The sequence below is a fragment of the Oncorhynchus mykiss genome, chromosome 15, assembly GCF_057628025.1.
Source record: "Oncorhynchus mykiss isolate SJ-2025 chromosome 15, ASM5762802v1, whole genome shotgun sequence".
In the NCBI taxonomy this organism is placed as follows: Eukaryota; Metazoa; Chordata; class Actinopteri; order Salmoniformes; family Salmonidae; genus Oncorhynchus; species Oncorhynchus mykiss.
In genome coordinates this window covers 65903580-65930883 of record NC_143036.1, presented here as the reverse complement: position 1 = coordinate 65930883, position 27304 = coordinate 65903580, and the positions used below count along the sequence as shown (strand labels likewise).

Below are 27304 nucleotides of genomic sequence, written 5' to 3'. Positions count from 1 at the left end.
GAGAAGAGAGAGAGGAGAGAGAGAAGAGAGGAGCGAGAAAAGAGAGAGGACAGAGGACAGAGAGGATAGAGAGGACAGAGAGAAGAGAGAGAAGAGAAGAGAGAGAGAGAAAAGAGAGAGAGAGTTGCAATTTAGAAAATGTTCATGCTGTATCTCTAGCTGCCTATATGTAAATTGGTGACATGGTCGTTATAAATTCTAATGAATGGCAATCAATCACCTTTGAATTTTATTGAGTTGACAGGCGAGGAGGACAGAGGAGACTGAAGGAGGAAAGGGGAGATTTGGAGGAAGGAGGAAGAAGGGGAGGGAGAGAAAGGAGGGGAGAAGATGGATGGGAAAGCATGAAAGAGAGAGAAAGAGAGAAAAAGAGTAACCATCTAGGTTACGGCTTCAGAAGCCTCTGTCTGCCTTTAAGCTCGTCTTCCACAGCAGGAATCTGACCCTAGACCTGCTGTTAAGCACTCAACTGTGCAGCGCAGGACCATACATCTGACAGGCTCAATGACTGCCTATGGGGGCTACCACATGATTGCCGACTCACTGATCTAAGATCAGAGAGCTCCCCCAAATTACACAATTCCTCATTTTAAAGTGGTCTATGGAATGGGAAAATTGCGATTCCCACATTGGGTTTGCGTACAAAAGCAATAGATCACTATTTTCTAAAGTTAGCAACATATCTAAGAGTGAATGGATCCCATGTAGCCTACACTTATTTACAGCATTGCATCCTTTTCAGGGTCATTTTGTAATTTAAAGGAGAAATCTGCAGCTGAAACAATTACAAAGCGTTGTTCCCACCACTGTTTCTGTAAGAAGCTGAGGGATGGGGCTGGAGAACTACAACCACTTCAATTCATAGAACGAGCTATGGACTGAACAGATATCAAAATTATAGTTTTAACCATGTTTTGAGGCTATAACGTACTTGTTACATTTCATTTGTTTACAAACACTGGAGAAAAACAAGCTTACATTCTGGGTTCTGATGGGGTATGACAGTTGAACTAAGCTCATGAGGCATTTATTTATAAGTTATATTCTTCAAGAATCAATGGGTAGATATAATTGACTTATAAGTCTAAAAATGGATGTATCAACAGCAGATTGCCTGTTTAAGAGCACTATCCATGTAAGCACATACAGTTCTTTAGTGAGCCTTCCTTTGTGGACAGCCTCTTGCTCTAGCAGAACTGTCTCTTGCATTTCTTCTCACAACTGAACAAATACATGACCAACAGTATGTGGACACCTGGTAGTCGTACATCTCATTCCAAAATCATGGGCATTAATATGGAGCTGGTCCCCCCTTTGCTGCTATAACATCCTCCACTCTTCTGGGAAGGCTTTCCACTAGATGTTGGAACATTGCTGTGGGGACTTGCTTCCATTCAGCCACTAGAGCATTAGTGAGGTCGGGCACTGATGTTGGGCGATTAGGCCTGGCTCGCAGTCGGCGTTCCAATTCATCCCAAAGGTGTTTGAAGGGGTTGAGGTCATGGCTCTGTGCAGGCCAGTCAAGTTCTTCCACACCTGTTGCCACAAAGTTGGAAGCACATAATCATCTAGAATGTCATGTTCCTTTCACTGGAACTAAGGAGCCCAAACCATGAACAACAGCCTCAGACCATTATTCCTCCTCCACCAAACTTTACAGTTGACACTATGCATTCGGCAGATGGCGTTCTCCTGGAATCCGCCAAACCCAATATTTGTCTGTCAGAATGCCAGATGGTGAGGTGTGATTCATCACTCCAGAGAACGCGTTTCCACGGCTCCAGAGTCCAATGGCGGCGAGCTTTACACCACTCTAGCCGACGCTTGCCATTGCGCGTGGTGATCTCAGGCATGTGTGTGGCTGCTCGACCATGGAAACCCACTTCATGAAGCTCCTGACAAACAGTTATTGTGCTGACGTTGCTTCCAGAGTCAGTTTGAAACTCAGTAGTGAGTGTTGCAACCGAGGAATATAAGTTTTACGCACTACACGCTTCAGCAGTCCTGTTCTGTGAGATTGTGTGGCCTACCACTTTGTGGCTGAGCCGTTGTTGCTCCTATACGTTAACACCCCTTACAGTTGACCGGGGCAGCTGTAGCAGAGCAGAAATTTGACAAACTGACTTGTTGGAAAGGTGGCATCCTATGAAGGTGCCACGTTGAAAGTCACTGAGAGCTTCAGTAAGGCCATTCTACTGCCAATGTTTGTCTATGGAGATTGTGTGGCTGTGTGCTCGATTTTATACACCTGTCAGGTGTGGCTGAAATAGACAAATCTACTCATTTGAATAGGTGTCCACATAGTTTTCTAGATAAAGTGTAGATTTCCTTCCTTTTCCCAGCGCTCCCATTCTGTTTTCCCGAAGCAGGTAATTAAATATGACCCTTCTCTGTATAATTGCTGTAGATTAATAGAAGAATCTGTAGGTAAATTATCATCATCATTCAGCCTCTATAGAATTGTATGGCGTTTGCAATGTATGGCAAACCATCGCTAATGAACGAAAAACTGGGATCATTACAGACCTACTATACAGCATGTGAAAAACTGGGATCATCACAACCCTACTATACAGCATCGGATAAACTGGGATCATCACAAACGTACTATACAGCATGTGATAAACTGGGATCATCACAAACGTACTATACAGCATCTGATAAACTGGGATCATCACAACCCTACTATACAGCATGTGAAAAAGCCATTTGATCATGCACATCAATTAGATCACACATGTCAAACACACCCAGTATATTAGCCAATCAGCTTAAGTGTTTTGTTGCTATGTTCAGGAGTGCAGAATCCAGTCTAGAACAAGGCTCTACACTAATGATGATGTTTTGGACTGTAAAGTGGCAATTAGTGAGGTTGATATCTTTCTAATGAATTGTATAGGCTGATCATATGTGTATGGAAGAGGTGGCTTAACGTGTGTGTGTTCCTGGGTGTGTTCCTGTGTATGAAGTTGGACTCCTTTCCCTGCACATCTTAACATCGGTCACCTCTCCAAATACACCCCAAAAAAGCATTAGTGCTGGTGTGTGTCTGTGTGAATAGTGACCAGAAGATCATTTGGCTGTGAGTCAGTGTGAATATTGATCAGAAGATCATTTGGCTGTGAGTCAGTGTGAATAGTGATCAGAAAATCATTTGGCTGTGAGTCAGTGTGAATAGTGATCAGAAAATCATTTGGCTGTGAGTCAGTGTAAATAGTGTGAATAGTGACCAGAAGATCATTTGGCTGTGAGTCAGTGTGAATAGTGATCAGAAGATAATTTGGCTGTGAGTCTGTGTGAATAGTGATCAGAAAATAATTTGGCTGTGAGTCAGTGTGAATAGTGATCAGAAAATCATTTGGCTGTGAGTCAGTGTGAATAGTGATCAGAAGATAATTTGGCTGTGAGTCAGTGTGAATAGTGATCAGAAAATCATTTGGCTGTGAGTCAGTGTGAATAGTGATCAGAAGATCATTTGGCTGTGAGTCAGTGTAAATAGTGTGAATAGTGACCAGAAGATCATTTGGCTGTGAGTCAGTGTGAATAGTGATCAGAAGATCATTTGGCTGTGAGTGAGTGTGAATAGTGATCAGAAGATCATTTGGCTGTGAGTCAGTGTGAATAGTGATCAGGAGATCATTTGGCTGTGAGTCAGTGTGAATAGTGTGAATAGTGATCAGAAGATCATTTGGCTGAGTCAGTGTGAATAGTGATCAGACGATCATTTGGCTGTGAGTCAGTGTGAATAGTGATCAGAAAATCATTTGGCTGTGAGTCAGTGTGAATAGTGATCAGAAGATCATTTGGCTGTGAGTCAGTGTGAATAGTGTGAATAGTGACCAGAAGATCATTTGGCTGTGAGTCAGTGTGAATAGTGTGAATAGTGACCAGAAGATCATTTGGCTGTGAGTCAGTGTGAATAGTGATCAGAAGATCATTTGGCTGTGAGTCAGTGTGAACAGTGTGACTAGTGATCAGAAGATCATTTGGCTGTGAGTCAGTGTGAATAGTGATCAGAAGATCATTTGGCTGTGAGTCAGTGTGAATAGTGATCAGAAGATCATTTGGCTGTGAGTCAGTGTGAACAGTGTGACTAGTGATCAGAAGATCATTTGGCTGTGAGTCAGTGTGAATAGTGTGAATAGTGACCAGAAGATCATTTGGCTGTGAATCAGTGTGTATAATATTTCTCACCAATGGAAATAAACACGTGGATCACAATCATGCTTAAAAGTATGTCAGAGGTACTTTACCACCACCCGTACACCACCCCTGGGCGGGCACACACACCACCACTAACGCTTTTCTTGGGATGCATTTACTTTCTATCTCTCCATCTCTCTCTCTCTCCATCACGGCATGCATTTTTCAAACCTTTTTTCTTATTCAATCTCTTTTCTTAATTTTCTCTCACTTTTTATTTTATTTTTTAAAACTTTATAGAAGAGAAAGTAACCTGGACATTCCTGTCATTTTTCTCTTGAACCAGAAACTAATTGTGTAGAACAGACTCACAGATAATTGACCACGTCATAATAGACCACGTCATTTCTTCTTTGTTTAAGTTCTAGACATGACGTTTCTATCTGACTGAACAGCAGCCACAGCACGTGCTTCTCTCACCTCCTCCCATTCAGCAGTGAAGGAGGGTGTTCTCTCTAGCTGGCCCCCAGGACTGGCGGTGTCCCCTGGGCTAGGGCTTCCTCTCGGCCCCTGGCCCCTGTCCGCCGACCCCCAGTGGTACTCCTCCTGAAAGAGACAGTCAACACACTTTCCATTACATCTACGTTTAACAATGGATCCATCAATTGGATCAATATCATTTATCAAGTTGGACAACTGTCTGTGGCTTGAAGCAAATTCTAAGGTGAGGTTCTGTAACAGTCATTCCCCTAATGGTAACCAAACAAACGGTTACATTTACCAAGACCCACCCTCTCAGTGTAATAAGCCTTTTAACCGCAATTAATATTACACCTGACATTTCACACAAGATAAAGAGGGAATGGTCAAAATAACAGCACTGTTTCTCCATGAAAAGGGGATATACACACAACAACAGACCTGTATGGGTGACACAGCCACCAGGTTGGAGTCAGACTTGGACAGTGACTTGGAGAGCTTTAGGTCCAGCACACTGCGAGGTATGGATCTCATCCTGCCCAGGGTAAAGGCCCTGTCCTCGTACCCAGACCCCGGTGCCCCCTCCCTTGGTCCGCCAGCTCCCGACACACCCCCCCTCACCACCACCGCCTCCCCATTCCAACCATATGGCGAGGAGGAGGGCAAGGCGCTCTGGGGGTTCTGGTTAACCCGGGTGTGGAAGATGGTGCGATAGACTACCTGAGGTTTGGGGGGTCTGTCGTCTTTGATGGGGTCTTTGGGGGTCTTCAGAGCCAACGCCTCGTTTCCTGTGTGAGGGATAATGAGAGGCGGTGGCAGTCCAATTCCTAATTCAGGGGGCTGGGTTACCGAAGTGAGGTTGCCGTGGTTACCGCGGGTGGTTACCGGGCTGGTGTGGGGGTCCGAGGGGGTGTGTTTTCGGGCTTTGGGGTTGGTGGTGTAGAGGTGGTAGGGTGTGTCGGGCGTCTCGCAGGCCGGCGAGGAGCCGTGGAGGAGGCCGGCGAACTCTACAGGGACGAGGCTCTGTCGTCGGTCTTCTGGTAGTGGGAGTGTATTGGAAGAGGCGGGGGGAGGGTTCTGCTGGTACGGCCCGTTGTCTGAGGAGAGAAAACACACACAAGTTAATGTTGGAGTGCACCACACACACATTCCAGGTCCAACATACATACACAGACCCACAGATTGGTTGCACACAGTAACCAATCTTATGAGATCTCCCTCTCTCTCTCTCTCTCTCGTGCTAACATGGAGACAGTAAAAGGTGCACCATAACCATACCACACCCATACCATAACCATACCACACCCATACCACAACCATACCATACCACACCATAACCATACCACATCCATACCATAACCATACCACACCCATACCATAACCATACCACACTCATACCATAACCATACCACAACCATACCATACCCATACCATACCACACCCATACCATAACCATACCATAACCATACCACACCCATACCACATCCATACCATAACCATACCACACCCATACCACATCCATACCATAATCATACCACACCCATACCACATCCATACCATAACCATACCGCACCCATACCATAACCATACCACACCCATACCATAACCATACCATATCCATACCATAACCATAACCATACCACACCCATACCATAACCATACCATACCCATACCATAACCATACAACACCCATACCCTAACCATACCACACCATAACCATACCACAACCATACCATACCACAACCATACCATAACCATACCATAACCATACCATACCACACCCATACCATAACCATACCATACCACACCCATACCATAACCATACCATAACCATACCCATATCCATACCACACCCATACCATAACCATACCCATACCATAACCATACCACACCACACCCATACCATAACCATACCACACCCATACCATAACCATACCATAACCATACCATAACCATAACCATACCCTACCACACCCATACCATAACCATAACCATACCCATATCCATACCATATCATATCCATACCATATCCATAACCATACCATATCATATCCATACCATATCATAACCATACCCATATCCATACCATATCCATACCATATCATATCCATACCATAACCATAACCATATCCATACCATATCATATCCATAACCATATCCATACCATATCCATACCATATCATATCCATACCATAACCATACCATAACCATACCCATAACCATATCCATACCATATCATATCCATACCATAACCATATCCATACCATATCATATCATATCATATCCATACCATAACCATACCCATATCATATCCATACCATAACCATACCATAACCATAACCATACCCATACCATATCATATCCATACCATAACCATATCCATACCATATCATATCCATACCATAACCATACCATAACCATACCATAACCATAACCATACCCATACCATATCATATCATATCCATACCATAACCATTCCCATAACCATATCCATACCATATCATATCCATACCATAACCATAACCATACCCATACCATACCATAACCATACCATAACCATATCCATGCCATATCATATCCATACCATATCATATCCATACCATATCCATACCATATCATATCCATACCATAACCATACCCATAACCATATCCATACCATAACCATACCCATATCCATACCATATCATAACCATACCATAACCATACCCATAACCATATCCATACCATATCATATCCATACCATAACCATACCCATACCCATATCCATACCATATCATATCCATACCCATACCATATTCATACCATAACCATACCATACCCATATCCATAACCATATCCATACCATATCATATCCATACCATAACCATACCATAACCATATCCATACCATATCATATCCATACCATATCCATACCATAACCATACCCATATCCATAACAATAACCATAACCATACCAATCTAGAAAAACACACAGCAATACAGAGGAAAGAGGATCTATGTTAAAACTAGAGAAAAACACATCAGAATCAGGATTAACAGAGAGAGTTAAAATAAAGGTTAAAAACAAGAGAGAGACAGAGAGAAGAATGATAGAGGGAAACACATACATCTGCTGCTGCCCTGTCAAGATGCAGGGTCCTACGTACACACTACACATCTCCTGACAGAGGTCTGACACGGCTGCCTGGTCAACATCACTGTGTGTGTGTGTGAGAGAATAGAGGAGAGGAGAGGAGAGGAGAGGAGAGGAGAGGAGAGGAGAGGAGAGGAGAGAGAGAGAGAGAGAGAGAGAGAGAGAGAGAGAGAGAGAGAGAGAGAGAGAGAGAGAGAGAGAGAGAGAGAGAGCGAACATGTGTGATGTATCAGTGTGTCTGGCCCATTGACTGAGTTCTGTGAGGTGTACTTAGAGCCAAATTGATGCTTTGAGAGAGACAGCCACTGTCTCTGTGTGCAGTGGGGTGAAAGAGGGATTGGGAGACAGAGAGAGGAGAGTCTTTCTGGTCTAACTCAGAAAGAGAGCTGGCCCGTATATCTATGTATGTGTGTATGTGTGTGATTCTGCCCGGGGATGGTGTACAGTATTCTATTTAGTCTTTGTGCACGTACAGTGTCATCCTGAGGTCGCTGAGTATATTTTCTCTCAAATTGAAATTTCCAAAGCTTTATTGTCCATTCTTTTCATACACTCCAATATTCACCACAGATTCACAATGAGATTTGAGAGAGATTAAACTCAATAAACAGACAAACAGATATTCAGCCAAAAGGAGCTGTGTGTATCAGTGGGGGTAATATCAGTGAGCAAAACGATGATCAGCAGGACAACATGGTCTGTGTGTGTGTGTATGTGTGTGTGTGTGTGTGTGTGTGTGTGTGTGCATAACCAAGTATAATACCATGGTGGATAAACATACATTTACACAGTACCATGGTGGATACACAGACATTTACACAGTACCATGTTGGATACACAGATAATTACACAGTACCATGGTGGATACATAGACATTTACACAGTACCATGGTGGATAAACAGACATTTACACAGTACCATGTTGGATACACAGATAATTACACAGTACCATGTTGGATACATAGACATTTACACAGTACCATGTGGATACATAGACATTTACACAGTACCATGGTGGATACATAGACATTTACACAGTACCATGGTGGATACACAGACATTTACACAGTACCATGGTGGATACACAGACATTTACACAGTACCATGTTGGATACACATACATTTACACAGTACCATGGTGGATACACAGATAATTACACAGTAAAGCTCTGAGAGAGAGACTTCATGTTACTGGATCCCACATGAGTCTGTTGGTTCTAATAATATAATTGGATAATGTTATGCACCTATGCATCTTATAATCTATAAATACATAAAAAGATGAGTCATTAGCTGGATACATCAGGGGAGATGCTGGCGCCAGGAAATGGATAAAAGACTGGTGTGTGCGTGTGTGTGTGTGTGTGTGTGTGCATACAGAGTATTCACAAAGTATTCAGACCCCTTGGCTTTTTTCACATTTTGTTACATTACAGCATTATTCTAAAATGGATTAAATTGTTATTTTTCCTCGTCAATCTATACTGCCTTACCAAGCAGCAACTGGTCATAGAGTGGATCTGAGAAAAATGGCTTTTATTTACCTTGGTTTAACAGTAACTTTGTGCAGTTACTGCTAACATGACGACCCCCCCCCCATTTTCTCCAAAACACAATATAATAGAGGAAGGATACTTATCCACATGATTAAGCATGTATTTAATATGAGAAAATTTTGCAACCAAATGAGCAGTTACTGCCTTTCTTCTAGGTAGGGCAGTATACACTATACCCCATGATGACAAAGGAAAAACAGGTTTTAAGACATTTTAGAAAATGTATATATATATATTTTTTTAAATAGAAAACTGAAATATCACATTTACATAAGTATTCAGACCCTTTACTCAGTACTTTGTTGAAGCCCCTTTGGCATCGATTACAGGCTTGAGTCTTCTTGGGTATGACGCTACAAGCTTGGTACACCTGTATTTGGGGAGTTTCTCCCATTCTTCTCTGCAGATCCTCTAAAGCGCTGCCAGGTTGGATGGGGAGCGTCGCTGCACAGCTATTTTCAGGTCTCTCCAGAGATGTTCGATTGGGTTCAAGTCTGGGCTCTGGCTGGGCCACTCAAGGACATTCAGAGACTTGTCCCGAAGCCACTCCTGTGTAGTCATGGCTGTGAGCTTAGGGTCATTGTTACGAACCCCTTTTGCCCTGTAGTCTAGGGGGGATGGAAAAGAGACCTGTAACATATCTCATGCAAATCATAACAGCGAAAAGGAACAGAGAGAACTAAAAGAAATCCACAGACAACTTAAACCTACCGTCAAACACTTAAGGTAATGGGGTGTGGGGGAAAAGGGGCTGAGCTGGACCCAAGGAAAGAAATAATAAATATCAAAACCCCCTCTAAGCTAGTCTACCTGGTTCAAGAACAGTTAGCTAACTAACCAATAAGATACAGTGGGTGGTCCGCCCAGTTCTAACTAGGGTATTTAGACTAAGTTTTCCTACGGGTAATGCTTGCCCATGGGCGACTTGGTTTGGGATCCCCTTTTCCCACCAACAAACAAACAGTCATACACCACAACAATACATACTCACAGGATAACGGACAAAGTGAGATGTATGCACCAAAACAAAAGAGAGATAGCTCCATCCAAAGAGAGAGGGAGAGAGAGAGTTTGGGAAAATAACTGGGTTTTTAAACCAAGGGAAAGGGGATGTGATTGGGTAAGGGAAACGGAGCAGGTGTGTCTTCGGATTGGCGACTGATTACTGTCAACTGTGACTAGGGCAGAAGAAGAGCAAACAAATACACACACAGGATACCTGTATCCGTAACAGTCATTGTCCTGTTGGAAGGTGAACCTTCGCCCCAGTCTGAGATCCTCAGCGCTCTGGAGCAGGTTTTCATCAAGGATCTCTCTATACTTTGCTCCGTTCATCGTTCCTTCAATCCTGACTAGTCTCCCAGTCCCTGTCGCTGAAAGACATCCCCACAGCATGATGCTGCCACCACCAAGTTTCCTCCAACCGTGATGTTTGGCATTCAGGCCAAAGAGTTCAATCTTGGTTTCATCAGACCAGAGAATCTTGTTTCTCATGGTCTGAGAGTCCTTTAGGGGGCTGTCATATGCCTTTTACTGAGGAGTGGCTTCCGTCAGGCCACTCTACCATAAAGGCCTGACTGGTGGAGTGCCTCAGAGATGGTTGTCCTTCTGGAAGGTTCTCCCATCTCCACAGAGAAACTCAGATTGACCATCAGGTTCATGGTCACCTCTCTGACCAAGGCCCTTCTCCTCCGATTGTTCAGTTTGGCTGGGCGGACAGCTCTAGGAAGAGTCTTGGTGGTTTCAAACTTCTTCCATTTTAGATCGATGGAGGCCATTGTGTTCTTGGGGACCTTCAATGCTGCAGAAATGTTTTGGTACCCTTCCCCAGATATGTGCCTCGACACAATCCTGTCTCGGAGCTCTACGGACAATTCTTTCGACCTCATGGCTTGGTTTTTGCTCTGACATGCCCTGTCAACTGTGGGACCTTATATAGACAGATGTGTGCCTTTTTAAATCATGTTCAATCAATTGAATTTACCACATGTGGACTCTAATCATGTTGTAAAAACATCTCAAGGATGACCAATGGAAAAAGGATGCACCTGAGCTCAATTTCAAGTCTCATAGCAATTCTAATCAATATTCTAATACATTTTAGAATAAGGTGGTAACGTAACAAAATGTGGAAAAAGTCAAGGGGTCTGAATACTTTTAGAATGCACTGTATATATACAGTATACAGAGACAGAGCGAGAGAGACCGAGACAGAGAGAAAGAGAGAGACAGAGGCAGAGAGAGATAGAAACAGAGAGAGAGAGACAGAGAGAGAGTGAGACAGAGAGAGAGTGAGACAGAGAGACAGAGAGAAACAGAGTGAGAGAGTGAGAGAGAGAGAGTGAGAGAGAGACAGAAAGACAGAGAGAGAGAGTGAGAGAGAAAGAGCAGCAGTTTGTGTGTGCGAATCTGTGTGCCTCAGTGGGCAATGCTCTCTCTCCCTGGGTGTTGTCAGAGTGTGTTAAGACTGTGTACAAGCCCCTCCATTGATAAGCATCACATCACTAACACTCAAAGAGCAAGAGAGAGAGCGAGAGAAAACAATTAAAGTGGGAGAGAGATAAGGAAGACGACAGACACAGACAGAGACAGATAAGGAAGACGACAGACAGACAGACAGACAGAGCGAGCGCGAGAAAAAATACACTACGGAAAAAGAAGGAACAGGTCAATGTAATTGAAGAATCCATAGAATCTAACCACTTCTGGAAAATTGGAACACACTAAACAAACAACTTGAAGAGTTATCTATCCAAAACGGAGATGTATGGGTAAACCACTTCTCCAATCTTTTTGCCTCTATAACAAAGAACTAACAGCAAAACCAAATACATGATCAAATACAGATCTTAGAATCATCTATTAAAGACTACCAGAACCCACTGGATTCTCCAATTACATTGAATGAACTACAGGACAAAATACAAACCCTCCAACCCAAAACGGCCTGTGGGGGTGATGGTATCCTAAATAATAAAATATACAGACCACAAATTCCAAATGGCTATACTTAAACTCTTTAACATCATCCTCAGCTCTGGCACCTTCCCTAATATGTGGAAGCAAGGACTAATCACCCCAATCCACGAAAGTAGACACGCATTTAACCCCAATAATTACAGTGGGATATGCATCAATAGCAACCTTTGGAAAATACTCTGCATTATCATTAACAGCAGACTCGTACATATCCTCAGTGAAAACAATGTACTGAGCAAATGTCAAATAGGCTTTTTCCCAAATTACCATACGACAGACCACATATTCCCCCTGGACTCCCTAATTGACAAACAAACAAACCAAAACAAAGGCAAAGTCTTCTAATGCTTTGTTGATTTCAAAACACCTTTTGACTAAATATGGCATGAATAACACATTTATTTCCAGAGGGCCGTGGGGTCAAACAGGAATGCAGCTTGAGCCCCACCCTCTTTATCAGATATATCAACAAATTGGCGAGGACACTAGAACAGTCTGCAGTACCCTGCCTCACCCTACTAGAATCTGAAGTCAAATGTCTATGGTTTGCCGATGATCAGGTGCTTCTGTCCCCAAACAAGGAGGGCCTACAGCAGCACCTAGATCTTCTGCACACATTCTGTCAGACCTGGGCCCTGACAGTAAATCTCAGTAAGACCAAAATAATGGTGTTCCAAAAAAGGTCCAGTTACCAGGACCACGAATACAAATTCCATCTAGACACCGTGGCCTAGAGCACACAAAAAACGATATATACCTCAGCCTAAACATCAGCGCCAGAAGTAACTTCCACAAAGCTGTGAACGATCTGAGAGAAGGGCCTTCTACGCCATCAAAATGAACATCAAATTCGAACATACCTATTAGGATCTGGCTAAAAATACTTCAATTAGTTATAGAACACATGGTCCTTTATGGTTGTGAGGTCTGGGGTCCGCTCACCATACACAAATTCGCAAAAATTTGACAAATATCAAATTGAGACTCTGCATGCATGTTTCTGCAAAATTATCCTCTGTGTACAACGCAAAACACCAAATAATGCATGCAAAGCAGAATTAGGCCGATCCTTGCTAATTATCAAAATCCAGAAAAGAGTCGTTGAATTCTACAATCTGTTCACAAACAGACCCCCAGGACAGCGACACAATTAGACTCAACCAAATCATGAGAAAACAAAAAGATAATTACTTAACACATAGGAAATAATTAACAAAAAAAAAACTAAGCAAACTAGAATGCTATTTGGCCCTAAACAGAGAGCACACAGTGGCAGAATACCTGACCACTGTGACTGACCCAAAATTAAGGAAATCTTTGACTCAGTGAGCATAGCCTTGCTATTGAGAAAGGCCACTATAGGCCGACCTGGCTCTCAAGAAAAGACAGGCTATGTGCACACTGCCCACAAAATGAGGTGGAAACTGAGCTGCACTTCCAAACCTCCTGCCCAATGTATGACCATATTAGAGACACCCTCAGATTGCAATGACCTATAAAGAATTCGAAAACAAATCCAATTTTGATAAACTCCCATATCTATTGGTTGAAATACCACAGTTCCACAAGAAAAGGGCAACCAGTGAAGAACAAACACCATTGTAAATACAACCCATATTTATGTTTATTTATTTCCCTTTGTACTTAACTATTTGCACATCGTTACAACACTGTATATATACATAATATGACTGTAATGTTTACTGTTCATTTCACTTTTGTTCATTATTTATTTCAGATGCTTCGGCAATGTAAACATATCTTTCCCATGCCAAGAAAGCCCCTTATATTGAATTTTGAGAGAGAGAGAGAGAGAGAGAGAGAGAGAGAGAGAGAGAGAGAGAGAGAGAGAGAGCGAGAGCGCGAGAGAGAGAGAGAGATGGGTAACAATTTATCTAGAAAGAAAGAACAGCGGAGGTGAACGGAGGTAAAGTAGAACGATCCACACACGTAGGGAAGAGAGGAGAAAACTACTGTTCAGCCCTGAATCAAAAATGATCCATCCATATAAACATAGCATGAGTCAGATGAAGGAGAGAGAGACCTCAACTTGGACAGACAAATCTCTCTCTCTTTATTTTGTCCTCTGTGTGTGTGTGTCTTACCTCAGGTCACCTCCTTGCGTGGACTAGGCAGCAGTTAATCCATACTGTCAACTGTCCATCTGTTATGGCATTACTGTCAAACCTTGCTACTACCTGGCTTCACATACTGACTCAAACGACTGAAATATGCTTACAAGGGCACACCCAGTCTTACAAGGGCACACCCAGTCTTACAAGGGCACACCCAGTCTTACAAGGGCACACCCAGTCTTACAAGGGCACACCCAGTCTTACAAGGGCACACCCAGTCTTACAAGGGCACACCCAGTCTTACAAGGGCACACCCAGTCTTACAAGGGCACACCCAGTCTTACAAGGGCACACCCAGTCTTACAAGGGCACACCCAGTCTTACAAGGGCACACCCAGTCTTACAAGGGCACACCCAGTCTTACAAGTGCACACCCAGTCTTACAAGTGCACACCCAGTCTTACAAGGGCACACCCAGTCTTACAAGTGCACACCCAGTCTTACAAGGGCACACCCAGTCTTACAAGGGCACACCCAGTCTTGCAAGGGCACACCCAGTCTTACAAGGGCACACCCAGTCTTACAAGGGCACACCCAGTCTTACAAGGGCACACCCAGTCTTACAAGTGCACACCCAGTCTTACAAATGCACACCCAGTCTTACAAATGCACACCCAGTCTTACAAGTGCACACCTAGTCTGAGACCTGATAGGGCGAGAGAATGCCCTTTTCTCCTCTCTCTTCCTGTCCTGCCCTCTTCCCTCACCTTTCTCCTCTCTCTTTCTGTCCTGCCCTCTTCCCTCGCCTTTCTCCGCTCTCTTCCTGTTCTGCCCTCTTCCCTCACTTTTCTCCTCTCTCTTCCTGTTCTGCCCTCTTCCCTCACTTTTCTCCTCTCTCTTCCTGTTCTGCCCTCGTCCCTCACTTTTCTCCTCCGTCCTGGGCAGGTGTTGTGAGCGATTGCACGCCCCCGCCCGCAGCGGGATTAAAGAGGACACGTTTAATTGCTTGTTAACAAATGTTTACTGCTCCGTACTGAGCAGCCACCCGTTTCCTGCCAAGTATAGACCTCCATTACTCTGAGGCTGCTGTCGGAGATACACTGGGCTGGAAGGAGGGAGAGACAGAGAGAGACAGGAGGGAGAGAGAGAGAGAGACAGGAGGGAGAGAGAGAGACAGAGAGAGAAAGGAGGGAGAAAATGGGGGAACTAAGTGACAGATCACAAGATGGCAGGGGGTGGAGACTGACCAATCACAAGGGGGCAGGGGGTAGAGACAGACAGATCACAAGAGGGCAGGGGGTGGAGACTGACAGAGTGAAAAAATAAGTCAAGATTGTGTGTGAGAGAGAGATAGAAAGAGAGTATGAGAGAGAGAGAGAGAGAGAGAGAGAGAGAGATAGAGAGAGAGAGAGAGAGAGAGAGAGAGAGAGAGAGAGAGAGAGAGAGAGAGAGAGAGAGAGAGAGAGAGAGAACACGAGCACGATAGGAAAGTATTATAGCAGTAGAAAGGCAGTATTCTCAGTGTAGTCTAAGAGGGAACATTGAGTCTTTGGTGCAAGTCAGCAGCAATGACCAATATACCCACAATCACAACTCCCATAATCACAAAAAGATTGCAGTGACCAAAACTCCAGTTGATTCTCCGAACAGTTTTGGCTGTTTCTAGAACTGTGACTGTGCTACAAGACTGATACACTGACTCTTCACCATGGAATGAAACTGACCAATTGATCAAGGTTTTTTCAAAATACATTTTCTAAAACAAAAAAATCAACACAATATGAGTTCTGTCAGTCCATAGAGAAAACCCCAGACATGCATGCACATACCGGTAGACATGCACATGCTCAATTTCATTACATTTCTAATACATTGGGGTGTTATCCTGTCTAGGGGGGGATGACGACAACATCTGATACAATCTTGTTTATTTTTCTATCATCTCGGGCGCGGCGACTCGTTGAGCTTATTAAAAACTACAGAGCAATATCAGACGTGTCTGTCATCCTTTAGATGAAAGGGGCCTGTCTGGCTGCTTTATGAATTATGATTTCTGGTGGTGCTAGGCTAAAGGCGCTAGGCTAATGGTGCTAGGCTAATGGCGCTAGGCTAATGGTGCTAGGCTAAAGGCGTTTGGCTAATGGTGCTAGGCTAATGCTACACTAACAAACTACTTGATGTAAAAAGGTCTTCTAAGTGAGAGACTTCTGCTAATGTAGCAGGAATCCCTTGGTCTTATCTGAGCTCTGATGCTTTTGTTAGTGCCCAGAGCTAGTGCCTTAGCTAGAAACATTTAAAAGCCATAACCTAGCCTGCAACAAAGTTCTAGTGTTACATGCTAAAAGCAATTCATATCTTCCATTTAAAGTGCTAGCATCTCGCTAACAGGTGTAAACAGGTCTTCCATAGCTGCACCAGTCACCTCAGGGGGGAGAAGAAAGATGAAAGTAGACTCTGGTTGTTGTGTAGGCTACATTCTTTCATGTGTGATAGCCATGAGAATCGATCTAGACAGGGACTGTGAGGAGATATTGAATTCACACTTTCATTCCTGCTCTATGTATGCTGGGATATCACCACGGCAACCAGGTTATCTCCCACTGGCAGTGGGTAACCCGTTTTGTGGTCGAGCGATATAAGGAACAGGAGTTCGATTTTTGGGGGAATGATGTAAAAGAGACAATTAATATTACATTGCCACACCAGACACACACTCTCTCTTTCAAACACAAACACATCCTGTAGCTCAGTGAATAAAAATACAAATAAAATACACTTATGACAGAAAAATGAAGAAATATAAGAATGAGCAATTTCAGAGACTGGTATATATATAAATATATAGATATCTCTGTTTTCTATGTATTTTGGTCAGGATGTGACTAGGGTGGGTACTCTAATTTTGTGTATGTCTAGGGGTTTTTGTATATCTATGTTGGCCTGATATGGTTCCCAATCAGAGACAGCTGTTTATCGTTGTCTCTGATTGAGGATCATATTTAGGTAGCCCTTTTTCCCACTTTCTAGTGTGGGATCTTGACTATGTGTAGTTGCCTGTAAGCACTATATTGTATAGCTTCACGTTTCGTTTGTTATTTTGTTAGTTTGTTTGGTGTTCATTCTTTTAATAAAGAGAATGTACGCATACCACGCTGCGCCTTGGTCTGATCCTTTCATCGAACGTGACAGTATATGAACTTTGACTTCAACCTTATACACACATAAAGGCGTGTTTTGTATGTAAACATTATTAAAGTGACCAGTGTTCAATGACTAGAATACAGTTTGTACATTGTATACAGTGCCTTCAGAAAGTATTCATTCCCCTTGACTTATTCCACATTTTGTTGTGTTATGGCCTGAATTCAAAATGGATTAAATAAAATGGTTTCCTCACCCATCTACACACAATAGCACATAATGACAAAGTGAAAACATTTATTTTTTAATTTTAGAAAATGTATTGAAAATGAAATACAGAAACATCTCATTTACATAAGTATTCACACCCCTGAGTCAATACTTTGTAGAAGCACCTTTGGCAGCGATTACAGCTCTGAGAGCTTTCCACACCTGGATTGTGCAACATTCTTTTCAAAATTCTTCAATCACTGTTAAATTGGTTGCCGATCATTGCTAGACAACCATTTTTAAGTCTCTCCATAGATTTTCAGAAGATTTAAGTCAACATTTGTAACTTGGCCACTCAGGAACATTCACTTTCTTTTTGGTAAGTAACTAAGCAAAAGTGTAGAGTTGGCCTTGTGGCTTAGGTTATCGTCCTGCTGAAAGGTGAATTCATCTCCCAGTATCTGGTGGAAAGCAGACTGAAACTGAAACAGGTTTTGCCTGCACTTATCTCCATTCTGTTTCATCCAGAAAACTCCCCCATTGTTAATGATTACAATCATACCCATAACATGAAGCACCCACCACTATGCTTGAAAATTGGAGCGTTTTTGAAGTATTACTTAATGCCATGTTGCAAACAGGATGCATGTTTTGGAATATTTTTATTCTGTACAGGCTTCATTCTTTTCACTCTGTCAATTAGGTTAGTATTGTGGAGTATTTACAATGTTGTTGATCCATCCTCAGTTTTCTCCTATCAGAGCCATTAACCTCTAACTGTTTTAAAGTCCCCATTGGCCTCATGGTGAAATCCCTGAGCCGTTTCCTTCCTTTCCGGCAACTGAGTTAGGAAGGACGTCTGTATCTTTGTAGTGACTGGGTGTAGTGATACAGCCCCCAAAGTGTAATTAATAACATGCTCAAAGGGATATACAATTTCTGCTGTATTTTTTTTGACCCATTTACCAATAGGTTGCGAGGCATTGGAAAGCCGCCTTGGTCTTTGTGGTAGAATCTGTGTTTGAAATTCACTGCTTGACTGAGGGACCTTACAGATAATTGTATGTGTGGGGTACAGAGCTGAGGTAGACATTCACAAATCATGTTAAACACTATTATTGTACACAGAGTGAATCAATGCAACTTCATATGTGACTTGTTAAGTACAATTTTACTCCTGAACTTATTTAGAAAAATGTGGAAAAATCAAGGGGTGTGAATACTTTCTGAAGACCCTGTACATGCATATGGGAATGTGTGTGTGCCCTGAAGATAATATGTGTGGGTTCTGTGCAATGCCTTCCCATTGGTGGTTTAAAGGTTATCAGTGGAGTCTCTTAATGACACTGCTGGGCCCGGCCAATGTTCATTAAGCATTCAATTAAACCATCCACTGACAGTGCCTCAAGGGGAGACAGAGAGCTATGTGTACCACAACATCATAGAGGAATGTTGGGCCGTCACAGACGGACTGCTATTCTATTCTCCGTAAGTTGGTTTTAAATCGTTTCTACCTTAACCTGCCCTGTCCGGCCGTACATTGTTTTGTTCTATACTATTGCGTTCTATACATATCTACCCAAATATATTTGAGTTAGTGCAGTTCGACGACTGTTGTTTTTCTCTACAAGATCTTTGCCATGCGTTGGTTAGCCATGCGTTGGTTAGCCATGCGTTGGTTAGCCATGCGTTGGTTAGCCATGCGTTGGTTAGCCATGCGTTGGTTAGCCATGCGTTGGTTAGCCATGCATTGGTTAGCCATGCGTTGGTTAGCCATGTGTTGATTAGCATAGAAAACCTCTAGCGTTGCCTGATGGTTTGAGATGTGTGAAGGGGTTGGAATGTCCTCTGTGGAAAAGTTCCATTCCTCTCTACTCTACTGAACTGCCCTCTATTCTGTTCAACTGTCAGAGGCTCTAGACACGAGTCACCATAACCTGGAGTCAGTCAGTCCATAAAAAGACCTCAGAGGAAGATTACAGAAAGACAAAAGAGAGAGAACGACAGAGTCCTCTTTTGTTCCTCAATACATGTGGGAGAGAAAGATAGAGGGAAGAAGAAGAGACCCATTAGGCAAAAACTGGTTGACTCAACGCTGTTTCCACGTCATTTCAACAAACAAAATTCAATGTGATGACATTTAATCAACGTGGAAAACTGATTGGATTTGCAAAGAGGCATCAATGTAAGGGAACTTCCTCTTTTTTTCACCTAACTTCTAAATCCTAAATCCAATGACATGGTGAATTCTTCTTGTTGATTTCACGTGTAATTCACGTTAGTTGACAACTCAACCAAATGTAAATCAAAATGAGATGTTGAAATGAGGGGCAGACAGGCAGGTCAGTTAGAGTCTAGGAATGAATGAATCCATACAACAGCCCCAAATACACACACATGCTATAGACCAATCAGAACCCTGCTTATTGTAATTACAAAATCATGGACAGAGCAGAAAAAGGTGCGGGAAGCGCAGCTTGACAAAACAAACGTTTCTTTAGAGAGAACGTGTGATCAAAAAGGGTCCGGTTCTCTTTAATAAAACTCTTCATTAAAATCTCAGTGGGAGATAACAGCACTGCTTTATTACTGCCTTGGTGCTAGCTGGGGGCTCTCTCTGCCTTGGTGCTAGCTGGGGGCTCTCTCTTCCTTGGTGCTAGCTGGGGGCTCTCTCTTCCTTGGTGCTAGCTGGGGGCTCTCTCTTCCTTGGTGCTAGCTGGGGGCTCTCTCTTCCTTGGTGCTAGCTGGGGGCTCTCTCTTCCTTGGTGCTAGCTGGGGGCTCTCTCTTCCTTGGTGCTAGCTGGGGGCTCTCTCTTCCTTGGTGCTAGCTGGGGGCTCTCTCTTCCTTGGTGCTAGCTGGGGGCTCTCTCTGCCTTGGTGCTAGCTGGGGGCTCTCTCTGCCTTGGTGCTAGCTGGGGGCTCTCTCTGCCTTGGTGCTAGCTGGGGGCTCTCTCTTCCTTGGTGCTAGCTGGGGGCTCTCTCTTCCTTGGTGCTAGCTGGGGGCTCTCTCTTCCTTGGTGCTAGCTGGGGGCTCTATCTTCCTTGGTGCTCACTCACATCCACAGAATTCACACCCATCTTCCTCGTTGAGATACGCCCCTATTGGAGAAAGCCAATAGCGTCAGTCTTGGTCAGATTTTCATTCTGCTAATGTTCTGGTCTGTTGTCTGTGATGATGTCATCTTGTAAAGTGTACCTTGAATTGACTGCCTCATTCAAAGGAGGTGTACAATGTGTGATTTTCTACACCTAGCCACACAGCAGACAGAGGTAGAGTGTGGTGACAATTGGAGGGGCAGTCATATAATTGAATATAAGTGAGGACAATCAAAGTCCCATAAAATACTGGTCTATTCCGGTCTGTTCAGAACATGGTGTACAGGCCGAGATGGAGTCATGCACAAACATACATACTCGTACATACATGCACGAACACACACGCACAGAGGATAAAAGAGCCACAAGGGACCAAAAGGATTAATGGTGTGTGTCCAGGATTAATGGTGGTCTTTGGAGTCCCTGCTGCCCCTGTGACTTCTTATAGTTATTTGTCCTGTTTCGCTGCATGTACAACTGGGTAACCTGTACGAGTGCGAGGTGTGAAATGGAAATGTGTTTTTTGCATATCCCAACTCCCCCGAGACACCCTCGGAGAGTGGGGCCACGGCCATGTGTGTCTGTGCTTGTGTGTGTGGTTGCTGAATTTGTGTGTGAGTCTGTGTTTGTTTGTGTGTGTGTGTGTGTGATTAACTCAAGGAAGGGCGTAAGAAAGGAAGGAAGGGCATAAGAAAGGAAGTAAGGAATCTTTAAGAAAGAAGGAGGGGCCGTTGTAGGTGTTCTAAAATAAGACAGCAATCAACCACACCACTGTAGACTTCATATTTACATTACAGCACTTCCTGTGTACACAGTTGATTTACATCCTGTTTACCTGACATTGTGGTGGAAAAAAGAGAAGTAAATTAAGTTTAAGACCACTGCTGTACCGTATGTTACTGTTGTCCTTCTGTCAAAAGAAAACACATCCAGGCTTGCACAGGAAAGTGCGCACACATACACTAAGGCTGCTGCAGTCACCTGCTGCTGGAATGGTACTGCAGTGTTGACATGCCAGAGGGAACATCTCTGCCTGCCACAGCAAAACTAGCAAAACGTTACATAAAGGTTCTTCTGAAACATCCACTCTACCACCTACAGATGCTAATGCTACTCCCGCTATAAATAGCCAGCTTTCTGCAGCCCACCCACGCAGGTGGCTTACACCTACCCTGTAGCACAGGGGACATTGTGTAAATGTTTGGTCAGTGTTGATCCAGCGTTGAGCCGCTGTTTGGCTAGCACAGGAGAGCTTTTGAAAAATGAGAGAGGGATGGAGGCAGGAAGGTAGGAAGGAGACATTTTACGGTTGGGTGGAAAAATGTATTTACCTCTGTCTCACTCTGGCTTTCTCTCTCCCCCTTCCCTCCCACTTCTGCTGTAGTTTCTATCTCTTTTTCTCACAATCTCTCTCCTCATACTCGCTCTTTTTTTCCATTCTCTTTCACTCATTCCCTCTCTCCTCTTCGATAATGCTCCCCTCCTCTCTCGCTTCCCCGATCTTTCTCCATCTCTCGCTCTCCACTTGATGTATCCAGCTGTAAATGTATAAGCCTCATGTGCTTGCTGTTGCCACGGCAACAACACAAGGGACCTTATAAAGCTAATAAATAGAGAGCAGGAGGGGAGAGGAGGAACATTCATAAAAAAAGAAGGAAAATGGGTGCAGATCTATTCCTGGAGTTGGACCTGGGGGCTGTTGACGGATAGAGGGATGCTGGCGAAAGAGAGGACGAGAGAGAGAATGAGATAGACAGTTGTTTCTCTGGTGGCGCGTTGTGATGTATCAGATTTGATGTGCCAGCCATGTTTGCTGTTGTCTGTCGAATAGTGGAAATGGAGTGTGCGCGCGCATGTTTTCACATTCGTGTGTGTGTGTGTGCGAGTGTATGTGACTGTATCTGTGGTAATAAAAGGTGGCTTATATTTGTTCTGCTTAAAGCTGCAATGTATCACTTTTTGGGCAACCCGACCAAATTCAAATAGAAAAGTTAGTTATAGATCTGTCATTCTCATTGAATGGGTTTAGAGCGTTGGGCCAGTTGGTTGCTAGATCGAATCACCAAGCTGACAAGGTAAAAATCTGTTGTTCTGCCCCTGAACAAGGCAGTTAACCCACTGTTTCCAGGTAGGACGTCATTGAAAATAAGAATTTGTTCTTAACGGACTTGCCTCGTTAAATAAAGATTAAATAAAAAATAAATAAACAAAATTGAAAGCAAATCTAAAAAGTGGTTGATCTGTTCTATTTCTATGCTTCCCATTCATAAGTTTTCATTTTGCGTCTTTTACTTTTGGCTTCAAACAAACGGAAAAAAAAAATATTTGTGGTTATTGAAAAGATATTTCACAGTGGTTTATATGATACAATGCTTCTCTACACCCTCTCAGCATTGCTTGTTTTGTCACATAAACGGGAATTAGGTGAACTATTCACATTTTTGTAACCAGGAAATGGCAGAGCGATTTCTGTATATTGCACCTTTAACTGCATGTACAACTGGATAACCTGTATGAGTGTGGGTTGTGAAATGTAAATGTCCCCTGAGACACCATGGGAAAGTGGGGTCACAGCCAGGGATGTGCAGCTAGCCTCTGATCTGCTTCTTCATAAATAACCAAATGAGACATGATACACACACATGCCTGATAATCACCTCTGTTTCACATACACACACTTGATCATGGTCTCTCTCTCTCTCTGAATACAACTATGGAGAAAGAGAAGGACATACTGTTCTCCTCTCTTCTACTCTCTCCTTTAGTCACCTCTCCTTATCTCTCCCCCTGTCTCCTCTCTGTTGAGATGTGGGTGGGTGACAGCCACGTCACCTGGTAATCATCACTGCGACACACAGGAAATAGAGAATAAAGTCACACACACAGGCTAGACGCCGTTGCCCACGGCCGGGGGGAAGGGTGTTAAGTGTCTGTGTGTGTGTGTGTGTGTGTGTGTGTGTGTGTGTGTGTGTGTGTTGCAAGACTTACAGCGGGTGCTTTGAAGTAGGAATGTCTTGATTCTATTGATAACTAATTGCTACACCTGAGGATGGTCTTTTAAACTCAGGTGAGGTTAGCTTATTACATGAGCTCATTCTGTGCCATGGCATTGTTGAATACTTGTTTCTGATTGGCTTGAAGGTTATTCTAGAGCGTGCATTATTTCCCTATGACGCATAGTATACAGTATTTGCACGGTAGAATTCAATGGCTATTAATCATTCTCACATGTTCTATGTTTGAGCTGCTATTGAAAGCAACATCACACATGCACACACACACACGCTCGCACACGCACACAGTCACCGATGCACGCACGCAGCACAGCACTGTTTGTGTACAGTAGATCTGAAATGACTGGACAGGACTAAACAATAACATTACATTCCCACCAGTTGGAGGGCAAGGTGAGGTTGGTTCAATATTTCTTACGTTACATCTTTCCATTCCTCTCAGATCTACAAGAACACCTGCAAGAGGTGGATAGAGGGCAGAGGTCGGTTTGACTTTGGATGACACCTATGTAAGATGGTAGGACCAGAGAATGATATTGCATGAAGAACGACACTGATCCAGACCTTATCTACAGCTGAGTTACCTCTGGCTGATTTCAGGTGTCACAAAAGCCAGACAGAATCAATCTATCGCCGAGGTGTCATCCCTCCCTCTCCCTTCAAGGTCTCCGTGAATGAGGACGCCAGAGAGAAAAAGAGAAAAAGGCCTAGAGGTAAAATGCGAATAAATGAAATAAAGACTAGAAAATTGTGTCCAGATGGAAACGTCCAGATCCACTACACGCAAAGGGAATAGGAAGGAAGAAGATGGATAAAAATTCCCAAAGAGTGAAAATCTCTAGGGAAAAGACAATTTCATAGGGGCTAATTGGCTGTTTCCAGTATTTGTCCAATTAAAAGCTACAAAAGCTATCTAAATGGAGCTGACATGATCCCTCATTCTCTACAAGTCATGCTATGTCCAAAATCTGTCCCTTGGGTACCTGTGGGGGGGCAGTCGTCGTTGGAGCCAGGTGAGTCCTGGTTGGGGCTGACTGGCGGGCTGGCAGGGGGGCTGGTGCTGAAGCTGGCGTAGCCCAGGGACGAGCTCACCTCGGAGGGATCACAGCTGTGGTTGACTGGCCTCTGGTTCTGGACATCCAGGGAGGAGGAGAGGGAGGTCCGCTGTTTGGGCTGGAGGGAGAAATGGAGAGGGCGAGAGAGGAGGACAAAGGCAATGTTAGCAGATGTGGCTAAGTATTGTGATTGTGTGTGTAACTTTTGCCACATAAGAATTCAGTACTGTGCTGCAATTCACTGGTGTGACGCTGAGAATTCCAGTATGTTTTTTGTTCAATATAGAGGGACATGTGAAAGTACCCCGTGAGCTGTGCACTGGAGGAGCAGGACTCTTGGAAAAGAACACAGGATTCATTAAGTGAGGATTATCTCCACTTCCTCTCACAACACACTCATTAGCCTGCCTGTGTGTGTGTGTGTGTGTGTGTATTTTTCAAGGAGTGTTTGCATGACTTCACAATAACTGTACAACACCTACATGTGTGCGCACACACACACACACACACACACACACACACACACACACACACACGGAATTCCAGAGAAGGAAAACAAGTGTAGTGAGAGAGTGAAAGCTGTAATGCAGACATAGATACAGACGCTTTACACAACACACCATTTACAGCCAGCAGAATAACTACTGCTGCTCTAGATTACTGTTCACACTCACATCTTATACACAAAACGCAGGCCAGTGTGTCTGCAAGAACTCAAGGTTTATTACTGAGAGTAAGAGGAAGGGGTCGATGTGGCAGGTTGTTAAGACAACGCCACATCAGGGGACTAAAAGTTCTGGGACAGTGACACACAGACAGAGAGACAGGTAGAGGTTGACGGGGAGAGAGGGGGGAGAGAAAGATAGCGATGGATGTCTTCCAAAGACATCCCTTCCTACCAGGGGACAGTGGGCCAAAGGGGAACACAACAGAAGCATCACTATCCTATAGAGAGTTAGGGTGCAATACATCAACGAGAAGTGATCAGAGTGACAGGCGGCGTACAGGGCCAATGGGGAATGAGATAGTTTCACTTGAGGCCAATAGGGAATAGTCAGAGTACGGTGAGAGGGGCAGTGTCAGGTAGCATGGTAATCCATAGGGAGATGCTGACATAATGTACAGTGCTGTGAAAAAGTATTTGCCCATCTTTCTGATTTTCTCTATTTTTCCATATTTTCGATACTGAATGTTATCTGATCTTTAACTAAAACATATTATTAGATAAACGGAACCTGACTTTACAAAAAACCCATCTCATCCAAAAAGTTGACTCAAGATTGCCAAAAAGTACCCGGAAGCCCTTGGATGATCATCAATACTCTTGGAAGAATGTTCTATGGACGGGTGATTCAAAAGCATAACTTTTTGGTCAACATGGGTCCCATGATGCCTGGTGAAAACCAAACACTGCATTCCACATTAAGAACCTTATACCAACGGTCAAGCATGGTGGTGTTGTGTGATGGTTTGGGGATGCTTTGCTGCCTCAGGACCTAGATGACTTGCTTTAATAGAAAGAACCATGAATTCTGCTGTGTATCAGAGAATTCTACAGGAGAACGTCAGGCCATCCGTCGGTGAGCTGAAGCTGAAGTGCAGCTGGGTCATGCAGCAAGACAATGATACAAAACAAACAATCAAGTCACATGAAAATGGCTAAAAAGAAACATTTGAAGTTTTGGAATGGCCTAGTCAAAGTCCAGACCTAATCCCAACTAAGAGGTTGTGACAGGACTTGAAATGAGCATAATGTAATGGCACCGAAGAGGATGGCTGAAGTTTTACATGCCGGTAACCAATTGAGCAATTTTGTTTGTTTTTAACTTAGTTTTTTACTTATTTTGTACATAATGTTGCTGCTACCGCCTCTTATGACCGAAAATAACTTCTGGACATCAGAACTGGGATGACTCACCGTGAACTGGAAGAAGATTTTTCCTTTAACGAGTCCGACAAGAAAGATATAAGGCTCTCCCGGGAACAGGCCCAAATCCCCGTCATTTGTGTGAAGAAATGACGGAGGAAAAGAGGACGCAGATCAGGCTGCCTTTGAGAATCTGTAGGCGAGCGAGTAAACTCCAACTGCCGCCAATTCTACTTGCTAACATGGAAAAAAAATATGATCTACGATTATCCTGTAAAATAAATTAATATCTTATGTTACACTGAGTCGTGGCTGAATGACAACACGGATAATATAGAGCTGGAGGGATTTTCAATGCGCCGACAGAACAGAGAAGCTACGGTTGGTAAGACGAGGGGTGGGGGTGTGTGTCTTTTTGTCAATAACAGCTGGTGCATGATGTCTAATATTAAAGAAGTCTCGAGGTATTGCTCACCTGAGGTAGAGTACCTTATGATAAGCTGTAGACCACACTATCTACTAAGAGTTCTCATCTATATTATTCGTAGCCATCTA

The 27304-nt window shown here is 43.5% G+C and overlaps 1 protein-coding gene across 13 annotated transcripts in view; it reads right to left on the bottom strand.

The window, feature by feature from the left end:
- LOC110490567 (ankyrin repeat and sterile alpha motif domain-containing protein 1B) overlaps positions 1 to 27304 on the bottom strand; it is a 352871-nt gene that overhangs the window by 97938 nt on the left and 227629 nt on the right. For all 13 annotated transcript variants that reach the window (XM_090200869.1, XM_090200870.1, XM_090200871.1 and 10 more), the window contains 3 exons: positions 24811 to 25000; positions 5065 to 5720; positions 4624 to 4749 (listed from right to left, as the gene is read on the bottom strand). In XM_090200869.1, coding sequence (XP_090056995.1) covers positions 4624 to 4749; positions 5065 to 5720; positions 24811 to 25000 — 972 coding nt within the window. The remainder of the gene's footprint in view (positions 1 to 4623; positions 4750 to 5064; positions 5721 to 24810; positions 25001 to 27304) is intronic.